Below are 15776 nucleotides of genomic sequence, written 5' to 3'. Positions count from 1 at the left end.
CCGACTGATTCCCATCCTCCTCGTTTTACAAAGCACAGGGTAAACACAGGTTTCAGTGGTAGCTGTATTAGTCTGTATCAGCAAAAAAAACGAGGGGTCCTTGTGGCACCTTAGAGACTAACAAATTTATTTGGGCGTAAGCTTTCGTGGGCTAGAACCCACTTCATCAGATGTATGAAGTAAAAGATACAGGAGCAGGCATAAATACATGAAAGGATGTGGGTTGCTTTACCAAGGGTTAAGTCAGTCTAACGAGATCAATCAATTAACAGCAGGATATCAAGGGAGGAGAAATAACTTTTGAAGTGGTAAAGGAGTGGCTCATTACAGACATTTGACAATAAATTTGTTAGTCTCTAAGGTGCCACAGGGACCCCTTATTTTTTTTAGGGGAAACACAGGTACTTTGTGCTTTGCTCATGATAGATATAAGCAAGGGTTAGATATATATATGCCAAGGGTTTCCTCTCTGTGTCACCTGACAAGTGGATTCAAATGTGTATAACCTGGTAAAAGCCTTGCTTCTTTGTAAACGTTTGTACTGCTGCTGGTACAACAGCCCATATCACCTCTGATTTGTTCAGTTTTCAAACTGGAATTTTAAATCACCTCTGCTTTACTTTTCCTTTAGGTTCATCGGAGACATTGTAGGGCTCTGCTGCCATTGGGAATGCTCAGCCCTTGAGAGCAAAGAAAATAAATCAAGAGAGTTTTTAGGGTTTCATTTGTAATACTGGGGTCTCTTCTTGACTTCCTCAGCAGAAGCTTGCTCAGCAAATCACTGGGAAAAAAATTGGGAAATCCTATGGCTTTGCCTCTGTTGTTCCAATCCCTGTCAAATGTTGAGCCCACTTACATCAGGGCTGACATTGGCCAGTGACTCTCAGGCTGTGTCTACACTACAGCCTATGTCAGCAAAACTTACATTGCTCAGGGGTGTGAATATTCCAACCCCCTCCAGCAACATAAGTTACACCGTCATAAGCGTTCATGTGCACACCATTGTGTCGGCGGGAGAGCTTCTCCTGCCAACATAGCTTATGCTGCTCGTGGAGACGGTTATTTTTATGCCAACGGGAGAGATCTTGCCTGTCAGCATAGAGCGTCTGCACTGGCGCAGCTGTATCGGTACCTCTGCCCCGCTGCAGTGCTGTACGTATAGACATACCCCAAGGAACCATCTGTGTCCAAATAATCTGAAAAAAGCATTTATTTCAACAGGGCGTTGGTGCCCTTGAGAATGTGGTGTGAAAAGTTCAAGCCTTGCTAAAGGGAACATGAGGCTCTTGTCTCTTCCACCTTACCCTCTTGACACCTCAAGTAATTAAACCAAAAAAGGTTTTTCCCTTGATGTCTTCATTCTAAAGAGGCTGCTTTAATTTTATACTTGATAGTTTCAATAAGGAGCTAACAGGAATGGAATTGTCGTATTGACAGCAAGAATGTGACTCTTTCAACTGTCACCTAAGGATTTGCTCCATAATTCATGGGAAGGGGTGTGTGGGAGTCTGAGTGGGGTGTGAGATGGGTTTCTTTTGTTTAGTTTGAAAAACTCCAGTTTGAATAAGCTTTTGGTCTTGGTGATATCTTTTCTGGAACTGTTACATTGCTACAGCCTATAGTGTGGATGCAGTTATACCAGTATAGCTCATGCCCCCTTATTCCCAGTTATACCAGTATAGCTATATTGGGGTAGTCACTTTTATTCTGGTATAACTGTGCCCACACTGGGGGAGTTGTACTGCTATATTGGTATAATTAAGCAATACAACTTCTGTGTGTAGAGGAGCCCTTGATCACATTCCTTCAAGTGGATGGGTGAGTGGGCGGGGGGGTGTCAGAGAGAGACTCAGTGCTTCAAAGTGCTGTTGTTTACTCTTTTATTATTCACTGAAATATACATGAAAGTAATAGAAAAGAGAAGCTTAAATCTTAGATGATGTTGTCAGTGGGTTTCTACTCCATGTACCAGCAGCTATAGCAGTTTTTTATGTATTCAATTAAAAAAAATAATGCTATTACATTTAAAAATAATTAAACCAGGATCCTTTTGCACTGCCATTTGAAACCAATTCAAGAGCTGCCTCACTCAGGAGAAATACACAGAGTATAAGCATATACTGTTGCCCCATCAAGAAGGTGTCTGATTGTAACTGGCCAAAACCAATTTGGGAAGCTCTTTCCCTGACTAGTCCTTTCAGTAAGAGGTTTTTATTTTTTCTGGCATTTGTATTCCTCATCACCACTCCCATGCCTTTAAATGAGGCTTTTTGTGTATGCGACGTGGTCTCAGTGCTGTAATGCTGGGAAAATAAACTCCTGAAAGTTTTGGATTGTTTGTGTCATTAGAAACACAGAACTTGAGATTGGGGTAAGGAAAGGAAAAGACCTTTTTTCCTTTTCTTCAGTTCAAAGTGGGCAAGGGCAAGACTGGCTGGTGTTCATGGGATTGGGATTCTTAATTTAAATATGGGGTATGGCTACACTTGAGAGTTGCAGCGCTGGGAGTTACAGTGCTGGTCGTACAGCTGTGTAGGGAAAGCGCTGGTGTGTGGCCACACTCACAGCTACCAGCGCTGCAGTGTGGCCACATTTGCAGCGCTGTTGGGAGTGATGCATTATGAGCAGCTATCCCAGTGTTCAAGTGGCAGCAACGTGCTTTTCAAAAGAGGGGGGTGGGGTGCAGTGTGACAGGGACAGGGGCAGAGAGAGAGAGTGGATTTTTGGAGCCGACACTGTATCAGCTCCCTGCCTTGCAAAATCAGAAATTTTTCCTGACCCCTTACTCTTAACTGCAAACAGCCTGCAGAACAGATAAGCAGCTGCTCCAATGGACTCCCTTTCTCACCCCTGCCCCCGCTGTTTCTCTCGTCAAGCAAACACTCATCCCCCTGCCTGCCTCATTCACAGCAAGGTAGTGGGTTTATCTCATTTGATTGTTCAGTCAGTTACAGATTGATCACGGCAAACAGGAACTGTGTTTGGTTTTTAGATAAGCAGCTCCGGAGCCCCGAGTTCACAACAAAACAAAGAGGCAGCATAACAAAACAAAGGGAGTAATTTAGTTAAAAGCATTATGGGATATCTCCTAATACCCTGGAGGCCAATAACAGCGCTAGTGTGTGGCCACACTTTACGAGCAGCACTGTAGCACCAGCGCTGCGATGGTTGTACCCCAAGCAGACCCAGGTGTACAGCCAGCGCTGCAGCCAGGGAGTTGCAGCTCTGGATGTGCCCTGCAGGTGTGGACAGTTACTAATTGCAGTGCTGTAAAGCCTCCACCAGCGCTGCAACTCAGTGTAGCCATACCCATGGAGTGTTTGTCTCTCAGTCATTGGTCTGAATTAACCCAGGTGGTAGGGACAGACAGTTACCATTGAACTGCTGCGTGGTCTCAGTCTCGTCATAGTGGGTAGATATGTTCTTATCAATTTGACACCCTTTTGCGGAGTTTTGGCAAGAAGACCAAGAATTTGACTGGTTGGGAGAATCGGGTCAGTTCTGTACTACAGATGTTTCCCAGCATAGCTCGTCACTCGTGAGTGTGATTAGTTTGTGACCTCTGACCAACACAGCTTTGTAGTGTAGATGCAGTTGTACCAAAAAAACTGCACTTTTGTTGGAATAGCTAATTTCACTGGGATTGGGGGGGCATGGAATAAGCTATATTGACAAAGGTTTTTGCTGGTGTAATCTTTGTCTACTCGAGGAGTGCTTCGCCGGTATAATATACTGGCATAGTTCTACCAGCAAGGTGCTCCTAGCATAGACCTGGCTTCACTTATCTTTTCCCTAGTGATGGTTCCTCCTGGTCTGGGCTGAGTTCTGTTGAATAAGTCTTTCACTGCCACTGCCTCTGCAGTACCTGTTCTGTGGTGTAAACAGATTTCAGTCTCCTAGGTTGCGAATCCAGCACTTTTCATATACCTGAAAAAATTCACTTCACGTAACAAAGTGAAAGGAAAGAAAAAAGAGCTGTGTGGTTTATAGTTCTCCAGACCCTCTGTTTCCAATAGAAATTCCACTTCTCACATGAATGGAGGCAGGCCAGGTCTTTGATTCTGGATCAGGGTTTAGGACCAATCCCAGATTCTCTGTCTCCAAGCCTCTAGAGAATGCAGTTTTTAATCTGTTTTATCAAATAAAAAATGTCTTAGGAAGGAACTTAGGAATGCTTTTTAATATTGTGGGGTTTTTATATAGGTAAATTGTCAATACACATCGAATGAGACTAGCCACGTTGGAAATAAGGCAGTGAATCTGTGAGGCAACAGCTTGCCTTTGGATATTTTCTGTTGGAATTTCCCGATGCAGTTCATGAGAACTAGCTGATCAAAAATGTACGTCATATGATCCTGCACATAGCAGTATGCCTTGGAGCATTAATATCTAGGCCTATGGGTGCAGGGAAGTGACCCCGCTTTGATGACTTCAAAGAAGCTGGAAAACTATGATCTTTACTGAAAAGGTTAAAATCTTGTACTAAATCAGAATTTCCTTCCCTCGCTAGATATTCCTCAGGGATCAGGAATGTCTTCTGAGCCCACGTCATCAGCTTCTGAGCAGTCTCCCACTTCTCCAGCATCTCCACGTTCTCTCCACCTGCCCGAAAACCGCAGAACAAGAGATCGCTCTCCATCTCCCATGCGAGGTTACCTTATCCCCAGTCCCCTTCCAACTCGACGGACCAGGACGTTTTCAGCGTGAGTATTGGGGGAGCAACGGGGGAGGAAGGAAGGAAGGACATTTATTGACATTTAATGTGACCTCTTTTAATAGTGTTCTATGAATTTGCACAAAACCCAAGTTTAATAGAGTTATTCAAGGTATATACTAGCTTTCTTGGTATAACTCTGCCCTTGTTGGGTTCAGCTGGACACTGCGTTTGTGGGTTGCTTGAAGCTGCCTTACAAAGTGTGTGTGTGTGTGTGGTTGTGGTTGTGGTTGTGGTTGTTTTTAATTAGTTAAGACCCTGATCCTCCAGTGCAGTCTGCCTTGTCCAGATCCTTCACCCTCCATCACCCACCCATCCGGTACAGGCCCCTGAGGATTCTACCAAGACAAGGTGGATCCAGAGTGGCCGAGTGAAATAAATATTGCAGGAGTGTCTTCCCCAAAGAGGTCACAGTCTGGTCACTTTTGACTGAACATATGACATGGGCCTGTGATAAAGAGGCTGCACAATAAGGCTGTGCTCCAAAGCACATTGAAGACAATGGGAGTCTTTCCCTTGATTTCAATTAACTTTGGATCAGGCTCTAACTGGTTCAATAAAGGATATTACCTCACGCACCTTGTCTCTAATATTCTGGGACCAACATGGGTACAACTACACTGCATATATATAATATGAAGCTGTGTTCAGCCGTTGGACCCCAATCCTGGAATGAGGTCTTTATGGGAGCAGGGGTCTGTACAAGCAGACCTCACAGTAAAATGCTACATCACTAAGACCTCAGTCTTTCAGTCTGTCTATATTTTAAGTGCTTCTGTAGCTAGTTGGCTTGGTATGTTTGTCAGCTGTGTTTTGCTGCTGTGTAATCCACCTTCTCTTGTCAGAAATTAACATTCCTGATTCATTGCAGAATTAAGATTGAGGTTATTTATATTAGCAGTTGTGTTCAGTGAGTTAAAAAAAAAACTACCCACACCAGAAGAAGTGAATTTAACATGATGTTAATTACAAAATACTTCAGTTGCTCTGAACTTTTATAATGGACCATTTTATGGTTTAAAAAGCCTCCTGAGGTGCTTGCCCAGTTTCATGTCTGGGCTTGATGTGACCATAAAAACCACCTCAGGGATAGACTTTTCCTATGTCTAAATTATAGGTTTTAACTATCAGTCATTAATCTCCACTCCAGCTCTTAAAGACTTTATGGTGTTCGGGTTTTGTTTTGTTTTTTTGGGGGAGGGCTCCTGTAATTCTCTAATCACTGTTAATTGCTGAATTCGGTAACCCTGAAAATTAAAACAGCTGTTAATTTTGATTGCCCTTTTTAAATGAAAGGAGCTCTAAGCCAGTTCAAAGTCCTAAGCTGTATGGAAAGAAAGACTGTGGTGGCAAACATCTTGTCGCACCAGGTAGATTTTTTAAATTAGTTTCTAATGCGTGTGATCTGAAATTCTCCACTGGTTCATTACAGATTTGAGGTCTCCTATAAACATTGCTGGGAGGAGTGCTTTATTTCCCTGAATAGGCTGATTTGAAGTCAGTGGCTTACTCAGGGCAGTAAGTGTTATACCCAGTAATAAATACGTGCAGGATCAGGCTCTTAGTTCACTTTTGGAGGTAGAAATGAAGTTATTCGTGGACACTTTTTTCAATACTTCATATTTAAGTTTTCTGTCCCATTTTCCCACTGCTGGGGCTTGTGGCTTTAAATGAGTGATTCAGGAACAGAGCAGATCTTTTGAGATTTTTCAATTCACTCAGATCTAAATAAACCCTCTGAAGGTGATGTACATTGTGAAAATTATGACATGCCTAAGTGGCAATACAAATGACCTACTGGGGGTTGGCCATAATGGAATCCTGCCAGCAGCTCAGAAATGAGAGCGAATCGGCTACATCAGGGGTAGGCAACCTATGGCACGGGTGCCGAAGTCGGCACGTGAGCTGATTTTCAGTGGCACTCACACTGCCCGGGTCCTGGCCACTGGTCCGGGGGGCTCTGCATTTTATTTAATTTTAAATGAAGCTTCTTAAACATTTTAAAACCTTATTTACTTTACATACAACAATAGTTTAGTTATGTATTATAGACTTATAGAAAGAGACCTTCTAAGAATGTTACAATGTATTACTGGCACGCAAGACCTTAAATTAGAGTGAATGAATGAAGACTCAGCACACCACTTCTGAAAGGTTTTTTTTTTTTTTTAAAGATCTTAGTTTCTGTAATTCATGGAGAAAGCTATAGAAAGATACATAATTTCCTAAGTTCACACAGTTCCAATTCATCTTAATAAATGGAACTGCAAACAAATAATTATAGTATTTTAAAGATAATGAAGTACAGGTCATTCAGTCTGTGGCAAACAGAATAATTGTGTGGCCATAGTGTTGCCAACCCCTGGGTTATAGTGTGAGCAAGGGAGAGGTCAGAAGGGCTGTTGACAAACTGAAACACTACATTCCCACATCCTGCCAGCTTTAGATTGGATTCCACATGGTAGCAGCAGCACAACAAACAAACAGTACCGTAAAATCAGGGACAAAGTGAAAGGTGGGGTGAAGAAGCGAATGCAGCCGTGAGTTGACCATGTTTCATATCCTGCTGTTATGTAACTGTAATTTTATCTATTCAGCCACATCAATATGCCCCAGCTTCCTCAGGGCTCCCAGGATCCATGTTTCTCATTCTTGGCTATTACCTGGCATTTCCACTACTTTTTGCACAAGGCGCGCCATTGTCTGCTACTACATTATTTATTTATCTCCACACTCTCTCTCTTACAGTCCTTTACGTAGCTGAATGCAGGACGTTGGGTGCATCACTTATTCCCCAACAAGGCACAGAGAGGTTATCTGTAATGTAGGTATAACACTTGCCTATGAAAGGCAACTGAGAAGTGATGGCTAGGGTGCAAACATCTTGCACAGCCTTTTTTATTCTGTTTTTTAAAATAACCATTCTAGAAAGTCACAGGTGGAGAAGAAAAAGAAAGAGAATGTGTCGGTATAAATATAAAACCGAATATTGGCCAGGCGAGTGTAACAATCACAACAAAGGAAAAAATATTACAAGTGGAGAGCACAGTCAGTGAAAATGGAGTGAATTTCATTACAACTTTGTGGATCTGGAAGGTATTTAGACAGGTAGTTACCCAGTATCTGGGTATCCAGATAAGCATAGCTGAGAGAACAAAATGGCTAAATCACAAAATTTCCTGAGCATATTTATCCCTGTTCACTGAAGTAAATTTTTGCATGATCCCATGCTTTATCATACCATCTGCCTATTCAGCTATAGCTATTGCAGGTCTGGGAAATGGCAGATCATCTTTGTTTATTAGGTGGATGTTATCCGCACCAGTTAAGGGCCTGATCCAAAGGCCATTGAAGTCACTGGGAGTCCTTATATTGACTTCATTGGCTCAGGCCCTGTAGCAACAGTTATACAAATATCTACATGGGAGCCTGGGACAAGACTGCTGCTCTGTGTGAATAGCCAATTCCAGAAAATCTGTACTCGAAAGCAATCCCAGCACGTGTGTTTAAAGGTGTCAGCTGTTGGACTACAGCACCAGCATAGATCTGTACTGATTTTTGACCCATTTTCAAAGGCCATTGGGGTGTTAGATAAGATGTGTGTAGCATACGATACTGTATGTTAAAATAGTTTGCACAGAGAGACACGTTAGTGGCGTGTAACTGAACATTTGGACTGTTGTATTCAGTGTGGATGGTATTCTCTAGCTCTGGTGTTGGTGGAAGCGCACCTATAACTGAACATGGACTGCTTATTTGTGTCCCTCTCCCTGTGCAGGACCGTGCGGGCCTCTGAAGGCCCCGTCTATAAAGGAGTCTGCAAATGCTTCTGTCGCTCCAAAGGCCACGGCTTCATTACTCCTGCGGATGGAGGGCCAGACATCTTTGTACACATTTCTGAGTAAGTCTTTCAAGTTGAAGAGCTGGTTGTTGGCAATGTCCTTTCCCCGTCTCTTCCCTCCCATTACTCAGGTTATAAAGGGGTCTGTGTAGTGCAACTTTAACCTCAGTGCAGAAAGATGTGCAAATATTATGGAAAGTAGTAGGCTAAGCTGGTTATTGAGCAATACTACAAAGTCATAGATTTTTAGGCCAGAAAGGACTGTGAGATCATCTAGCCTGACCTTCCGTATTTCACTGGCCTTTACATTTCACCCAGTGTGTTCTGCATTGAGTCCAATTACTTGTTTGATTAAAAGCATATCTTCCAGAAAGACCAAGAACTCCCAATTTTCATTCACTTTTTTCCCTCTAAGTTTTCTTCCCAATCAATTTCTCTTATAACTTTCCTCACCTTTGGGAAATTAGCCTTTTTGAAGCATAAAGTATCTGTATTACTGATTGGGACAGTCCTCTCTTTGCCCACAATAAATGTAATCAGATCATGATCACTGATCCCTAGGTAATTTCCAGGCCAGTGGTTAGTTCATTGTCATTTGTCATAATGAAGTTCAAAAAGAAGTTAACTTGTGTTGGGTGCAATACCTTTTTTGTTAAAAAATTATCATCTATAATTTTTAGAAACTCCAAGTGATGTTTCTTACTGGCTTCATGAGACCTCCAGCATGGAGGTCATGAGACCTCCAATTTTTAAAAAGGGTTCCAGAGGTGATCCCAGCAATTACAGGCCAATAAGCCTGATTTCAGTACCGGGCAAACTGGTTGAAACTGTGTAAAGAACAGAATTGTCAGATACATAATTTGTTGGGGAAGAGTCAACATGGTTTTTGTAAATGGAAATCATGCCACACCAATCTACTAGAATTCTTTGAGCAGGTGGACAAGCATGTGGACAAGGGGGATCCAGTGGATATAATGTACTTAGATTTTCAGAAAGCCTTTGACAAGGTCCCACACCAAAGGCTCTTAAGCAAAGGAAGCTGTCATGGGATAAGAGGGAAGGTCCTCTCATGGATTGGTAACTGCTCTCTGGATTGATTTGGTGGCCTGTAACATGCCTCCACCAGTAGCCCTCCCTGGGTTTTGTTAGTTAGCAATTGATCCATAAGCATTCAAGGTCCTGTAGTTCTTAGTTATCAGTAGTCCTAAGACAGGTAATAGTGTCTTTAACGTAGAGTGACCCTCTCCTCTACATCTCTTTAACCCACTCTGCATTTGAGCAGGTTATAACTGACGATTTTAACATCGCAATTGTGTGAATCATCCCACCAGGTTTCAGTAATACCGGTTACAGCAAATTACAGCAAATGAGAATTTACCTAACACGGCTGCTACTCTGAAACCTGTTCCTCTCACTTGTATCCCACCTAGCGTTGGTATATAAGCAACTGAAAATTGACTTCTGTTCGCATCCTTTCCATATTGGTTCAATTTGTTCAAACCCATGGAATTTGAGATTGTACCATGTTTGCCTCCTCAGCACCTCCCCTTGTGTTGATCTTTCAGTAATTCTTTGTTTAAATATGGGCACTTATATACTCTGGCTCCACCTGACTCCTATTTCAGTGGTACTGGTGCTGTAGAAGTTGGACCAAATGCAGTTCTTGATAAATATTTGCCACTTCGATAATGCGTGTCTAGAGTTGTCAGGTGCATTATCAACCTCCCTTACTCCTGCCAGACTTGCAAACAATGCATGTGCTCTTGAAAACGTATCTCTGGATGAAGTGCTTTACTGCTGGAGCTATTCACTGCACGGTCCCCAGTAGTGAGTGTCTGCAGGTTCATGCCCCACTGACGACGGTAGTGATGATTTATTTGTATTACAGGATTGCCTAGAGGTCTCAATTGAGATCAGGGCCTCGTGCTAGGCCCAGTTTGGCTCTGCACAAACACATTGGAAAAGATGACCCCTGCCCTGAAAAGCTTGAAATAGAGAGGGCAGACAGAGTGGGAGGGAAACGGACAGGCCATTGGCAAAGTTGGGAATTGAGCATAGGTCTCCTGAGACCCAGTCTAGTGCCTTATCTACAGACTCCCACTGCCTCTTGTTTGTGCTTTACCGAGTAATTCCAGGATTGGCTCTTTTTGCCTGATGATCCCACTGTTACTAGTGTCCCGTTTTTCTGAATGCGTCATGGTCTGATGCAGAGTTGCAGTATGTTTTCCTTCCTTTATGTTTTATAAGCAGGTTAGCAAGTTTAACACTTCCAAGTTTTGTGGGACTGGAAGGCTGTATACGTCTAGGGCCTAACTCTTCTCTCATTGAAGTCAGTGGGAGTTTTTCCATTGAGATTAATAAGAACAGGATTGGGCCGTTAGTTTAAATGTTCAGTTTCAGATCTACAGTTTTAAAATAGTTGACATTTCCCTCCCTCTTATTAATATGTGCAATTACCAAAGTGCTGAAGATTCTGTATTCTTTAATTATTCTAAAGTACGGTTCAGGTAGGTGGAAATAGCTTTTGTGGTTGAAAGTGAATGAAAGTATCACCGTCTCTTACTTCTGACACCAGGCAGTGCAGAAACGATGATTTAATAACTCTTTGCTTTTCAGCATCCTGCATTGGGAATTCGAAACACTGTTCTTCATTAATGGGAATTGCTCATTTCAGGAGCATTGTATAACCCATAATGGCTCAGTAGATTCTAGTGACTCAGTTATCATTATATAGTGTCACTTTCAACATACTATCTGGGTTCACTTCTTCTCTGTGTTCTTTTCAGCCTCCGGCCACTCTCAAGTGTGATTTGACTAGGAGTGGCATGAAACTGGTTGACCAGGTTTGCAGCACAGACAGTTTGGAACAAAACCTGAATGCTTTATCTGCACTCACCAACTTTAGGGATTAGGTAAAAAGGGACCCCATTTAAGTTTGCTCATCTCTACAATGGGGAAGGTCAGTGGATATTCTAAACAGCAAGTGTTAATCTGGCTGCTTCCCACCACAGATGAACATTACTTTCACTTAAAACCAGAAGCCCTGATTTTAATGTAAAGAAATGCGGTGTAATGGTTGGGATTTTGTTTTGTTTTTCCCAAGCAACTTTGGTAAGATTGTCTGATCCTCTTTTGTTTGCTCCCACAGCTGTGAGGAATAGCAAGGTTACATTTCAATGCAAACGCGTCTCATAAGCCCATCAAACTAAAAGGATCTCATCAAATGAAACCATTCTTCTGTCTGTTTTACCTACCATTGTAACAAGTAACTCCTAAGTTTACTAGACTTGAAAGAGATCAGAGGGGAAAAGTTCTCTGGTTCAGTTTGTTTTTACTTAGATAGCACTTGTGTATATTCGGTTTCACTCTTTCTCCTGGTGTAGGCAGTCAGGCCCTGATCCTGCAAACTGTTCAGCTTGGGCAGAACTTTAGGCCCATGTGAAACCCTGTAATATTGGTGCACACAGCAGGTGTGTGGTGGAATTTCCATTTGGAAGCATTTCTCAAATTATGACTCTCCGTAGTGTCTGATATGGAAACTCAGTATTGCCTGATATGTAATCAGACCAAAGGCTGATCCACAAAACTGGTGGTTTCTATTTTTCTGGCCTTCTGCATTAAGTATTGATTCCAGAAAACCAAGTACGTTTATTGAAAAGCTTCCTGGAGATTATTGGAAATGCTTTATATTATTACAGGAAAAAGTAATTAAACTAGAAAGACGTTACGGCCCACCGAGTGCTGTAAGGTTTTCATGCACTTTGTCTTTGTTTAGAACTGGGCTTGAAAAATCCACTTCCCAATGGAGGTATGAATCTCTCCCTGACAGGGTCTTCTAATCCCTTCTCTTCTCTAACCACAAGGCAGTGCTTTAAAATGAACCACTATCTCCAAGGTAACGGTCTTATTGTAGCAGCAATGATTATAGCAAATTTTCTGTCCTCTTGAATATCCTATCTCCATTGTTCTGGTTTCATAGCCAGCAATTTAATGGGCGCTAATGGTCGCTCACGCAGATGCTGGCTTCTTGACTGTCATTGAAGCATAACAACTCATATGACTGTAATTTATTCTTCGTTTTCCATCTGTCTTTCCCAAAAAGACTGGGCGCAGTTCCTGATGGATGACAATCTGAGGGCTTTGAAGCTTTTGTGTGGTAGTCAGTAGTAGAGGAGATCCCTGCAGAGCTTGCTGGTCAGCAGTTTCCCAAACCATCCTGCTGGTGCAGCACAGAATAGCCAGGGAAGTGTGTGGAAGAGTGCAAGACAAGCTGCTGCGTAGTGCGAGCTAGACACTCCAGCATGGGCGCTGTGGGTCCCTTGGGGCCGTGGAGTGTGCATGGTGATGGTTGCTAGTGTTCTAGTGAGCACTAGGGGGCACGCAATGAAGGCTTGTTTATCCCCCCCACCGTGTACAGTGCAAACCAGAATTTGGCCCTAAACTGTCCTGATTATAGAGGTGAGACTGGAAGCCAGCTCAGCAGAGAGCGTCACAAGTGAATGAACCAACATCTGCTTCAGAAAACACCATTGGAGGAGCAGCTGATTTCATGGAATGGGAAAGTGATGTGCCTTGCTTCTGTGGCTTTCTGCAGTTTGTTAGAACTTGGCTGCAATGAGGAACGGCTGCATTGCAGAGACTTCACATTGTCCTTCCGGCTGGACTGTACTGATCCCAGTGTTAGTGAACCAGTTCTCAGAACTGTGCTCTCTTTGCCCTCCCTACTGGACCTCTCTCTCCGCCCCTCTGCATCATACACAGGCCTTGTAGAGATCCCCGGCTTGCTGTAGTTTCCTAACGTACTGGGGCATGCGTTCTGGAAGAACTAGGTTCATTACGTCCATAACTAAGGATGCTATGTTAGCCAGAAACAGTTTGTAAATAGGGATGCATTTCCATTTCAGGCCACGCAGTCATACATACGCGATCAGAAGAGATTACTGAAAAGCAAGAGTTTTACTTTGGGCCACAACATCCTGCTTTTACACCCAGATAGGTCCATGTCACACTCGTGTTGCATGAAAGAAATCAGATATTGCCTCTGTTACCCTTCCAGGCTCTTTGGCAGGAATATAGGGATTGCTTTTTCAAACTCCTCTTTGACTTGCTGTCAGTTGAGTTGCAAGGCCAGCATCTTACCTCAACATTCCTTGGTTGTTCTTGTACCTGTGGAGTTGGGTATAAAATCATGTATTGGAGACATGAGAAGTAATTTTTCTCCACAAGGTGAGTCTAGTTCTGAGCTGAGGGACAGAATTGAAAATGAATATTCCCACAAAAGAATCGAAGCTTCAGCCCCCAGGAAAACTTGCAGTGCAATAGCTCTGAAATTGTCTTGGAATGGAGAATGTTTCTTTGCTTATTGGAATCTGCCAGTTTAGAACCTCATTGAGGTAAGCCAGGAAAATGTGACCATATCTCTTAAACAACAAAGAGCTACCAGGCTTATGCTGTGTTGTGATTCCGCTTAAAGCACCGAACCTGGCCTTGGTCTTTCTCACTGCTTTTCAAGTTTGAAGTATTTGTATTAGCAGGGGTTTTGCCAAGTGCACAGTTCATCATGTTTGATTGAGCACTCAGAACTGCTATGGAAGCAAAAAATGAGGACTCAGCAGTGAGCTGAAGTGATGCATTGTACAACACAAGTGTTATAAATGGCTACAGACTACCTGTTGCTGTGCACCAGTAATGAAATCTGTTCATGTTAAACTATGATTCCATGGAGTTGCCATCCCATTGCCATGCCGTATGAACATGCCCAAAGGTGGACCAGGCATCCCTTTGGATTTTTATAGCTTGTTTTAGACTCCTCTCGCTCCCGTTTCTCTGCTCTGTGAAACACATGAGCTGAGTCATAGGTTGGATTTTATAATTTGAATAGCCCAAGTGACTTTTTGAGTGGAAAAAGGAAGCAGGGAGCTGCTCTGCACAGCTCTACTCGTGTTACACTTTAAAAGGAGATGGTCCTGAACAATATTCCCCAGTCGGACCTCCTGTCTTCTTATCCCTCTGCCCACCTGAATCTTGGGGTTGTTGAAAATCCAGATGTGGTTGTTCTGACTTGAGTCCATTGCTAGTTCTGAAGCCAGGCTGTGGCTTTGCCTAGCCCGGGGCTGCAGTGTCTCTTCTTCCCACCCTGCCAGTCCGATGGTTTACTTCCATTGGCATACTGAAATATATCCAAAGCAGGAGCTGTTACGGCAGGTAGAACTAGCTCCTACGGGAAGAGAGGGAACAAATCATTCAATGTTATTTGGAGGGGTATGGAAATGAGCAAATTAGTGAGCAGGATTCTCCGTAGGTTTTTTTGCCATTCATGTATTTTCCCTCCTCCCAATTTGGTCAGGGAAAAGTGGGCTTCCCATTGAAAACTACAACATAAGAACATAAGAAAGGCCGTACCGGGTCAGACCAAAGGTCCATCTAGCCCAGTATCTGTCTACCGACAGTGGCCAATGCCAGGTGCCCCTGAGGGAGTGAACCTAACAGGCAATGATCAAGTGATCTCTCTCCTGCCATCCATCTCCATCCTCTGACGAACAGAGGCTAGGGACACCATTCTGACCCATCCTGGCTAATAGCCATTTATGGACTTAGCCACCATGAATTTATCCAGTGTGCAACAGTGTGTGCCCACAGTGATGTTCATAATAACCCAATCCTAGACCCCTTGTCTGATGCATCCCAAGTAGCCAAGAGAAAAGACGAGTTTTGTGGCATGTCCTGGGGGCTGACAATTCTGTGGCTTGGTCCAAAGACAGGATAGCAACTACAGTGTCTCACATGGGCAAACAGGCAGCGACTCAGGTGGCCAGAAGCCAAAACCATGGTTGAGCACTGGTGTCATGTTCTCTGTGTGGTGCGCTGCTTAAGAATGTGGCTGCCTGGACTTCATCTTGCAGGTGGCCTCATGAGGCAGCCCCACCTTTGATGTGTACATGCAGAGCTTGTTCTAAAATCTAGGCACTCATCCTGTGAAAGTTCTGTCTTTTGTGCTCATGAGTTTTCTGCTCTTGGTCATCACTTTCCTGCTTCTAGTTCAATGTCGCTGTTACAAAGGTGGGACGGAACTGGCATGGAACAAGCGTTCTCTTTGGTAGCTAGGGTCAGTCTCACAGATGGCTCTGAATATCAGGACATGGACAGTCTGTTCACTAGAGAGCTGACACCAAGAGCTGGGAATCAGGGTGAGATATGTCTATGGAGACTGTGTTGCTTGGT

The 15776-nt window shown here is 43.3% G+C and overlaps 1 protein-coding gene across 2 annotated transcripts in view; it reads left to right on the top strand.

The window, feature by feature from the left end:
* Positions 1-15776, top strand: part of CARHSP1 (calcium regulated heat stable protein 1) — a 138186-nt gene that overhangs the window by 113738 nt on the left and 8672 nt on the right. For both annotated transcript variants that reach the window (XM_039491182.1, XM_039491181.1), the window contains 2 exons: positions 4511-4703; positions 8493-8615. In XM_039491182.1, the coding sequence (XP_039347116.1) occupies positions 4531-4703; positions 8493-8615 (296 nt within the window). In that variant the 5' untranslated portion in view covers positions 4511-4530. The remainder of the gene's footprint in view (positions 1-4510; positions 4704-8492; positions 8616-15776) is intronic.

Source organism: Mauremys reevesii, linkage group 10 (genome assembly GCF_016161935.1).
Source record: "Mauremys reevesii isolate NIE-2019 linkage group 10, ASM1616193v1, whole genome shotgun sequence".
Taxonomy (NCBI): Eukaryota; Metazoa; Chordata; order Testudines; family Geoemydidae; genus Mauremys; species Mauremys reevesii.
The sequence above is the reverse complement of the archived record's forward strand: the minus strand, read 5'-3'. Positions and strand labels throughout refer to the sequence as shown.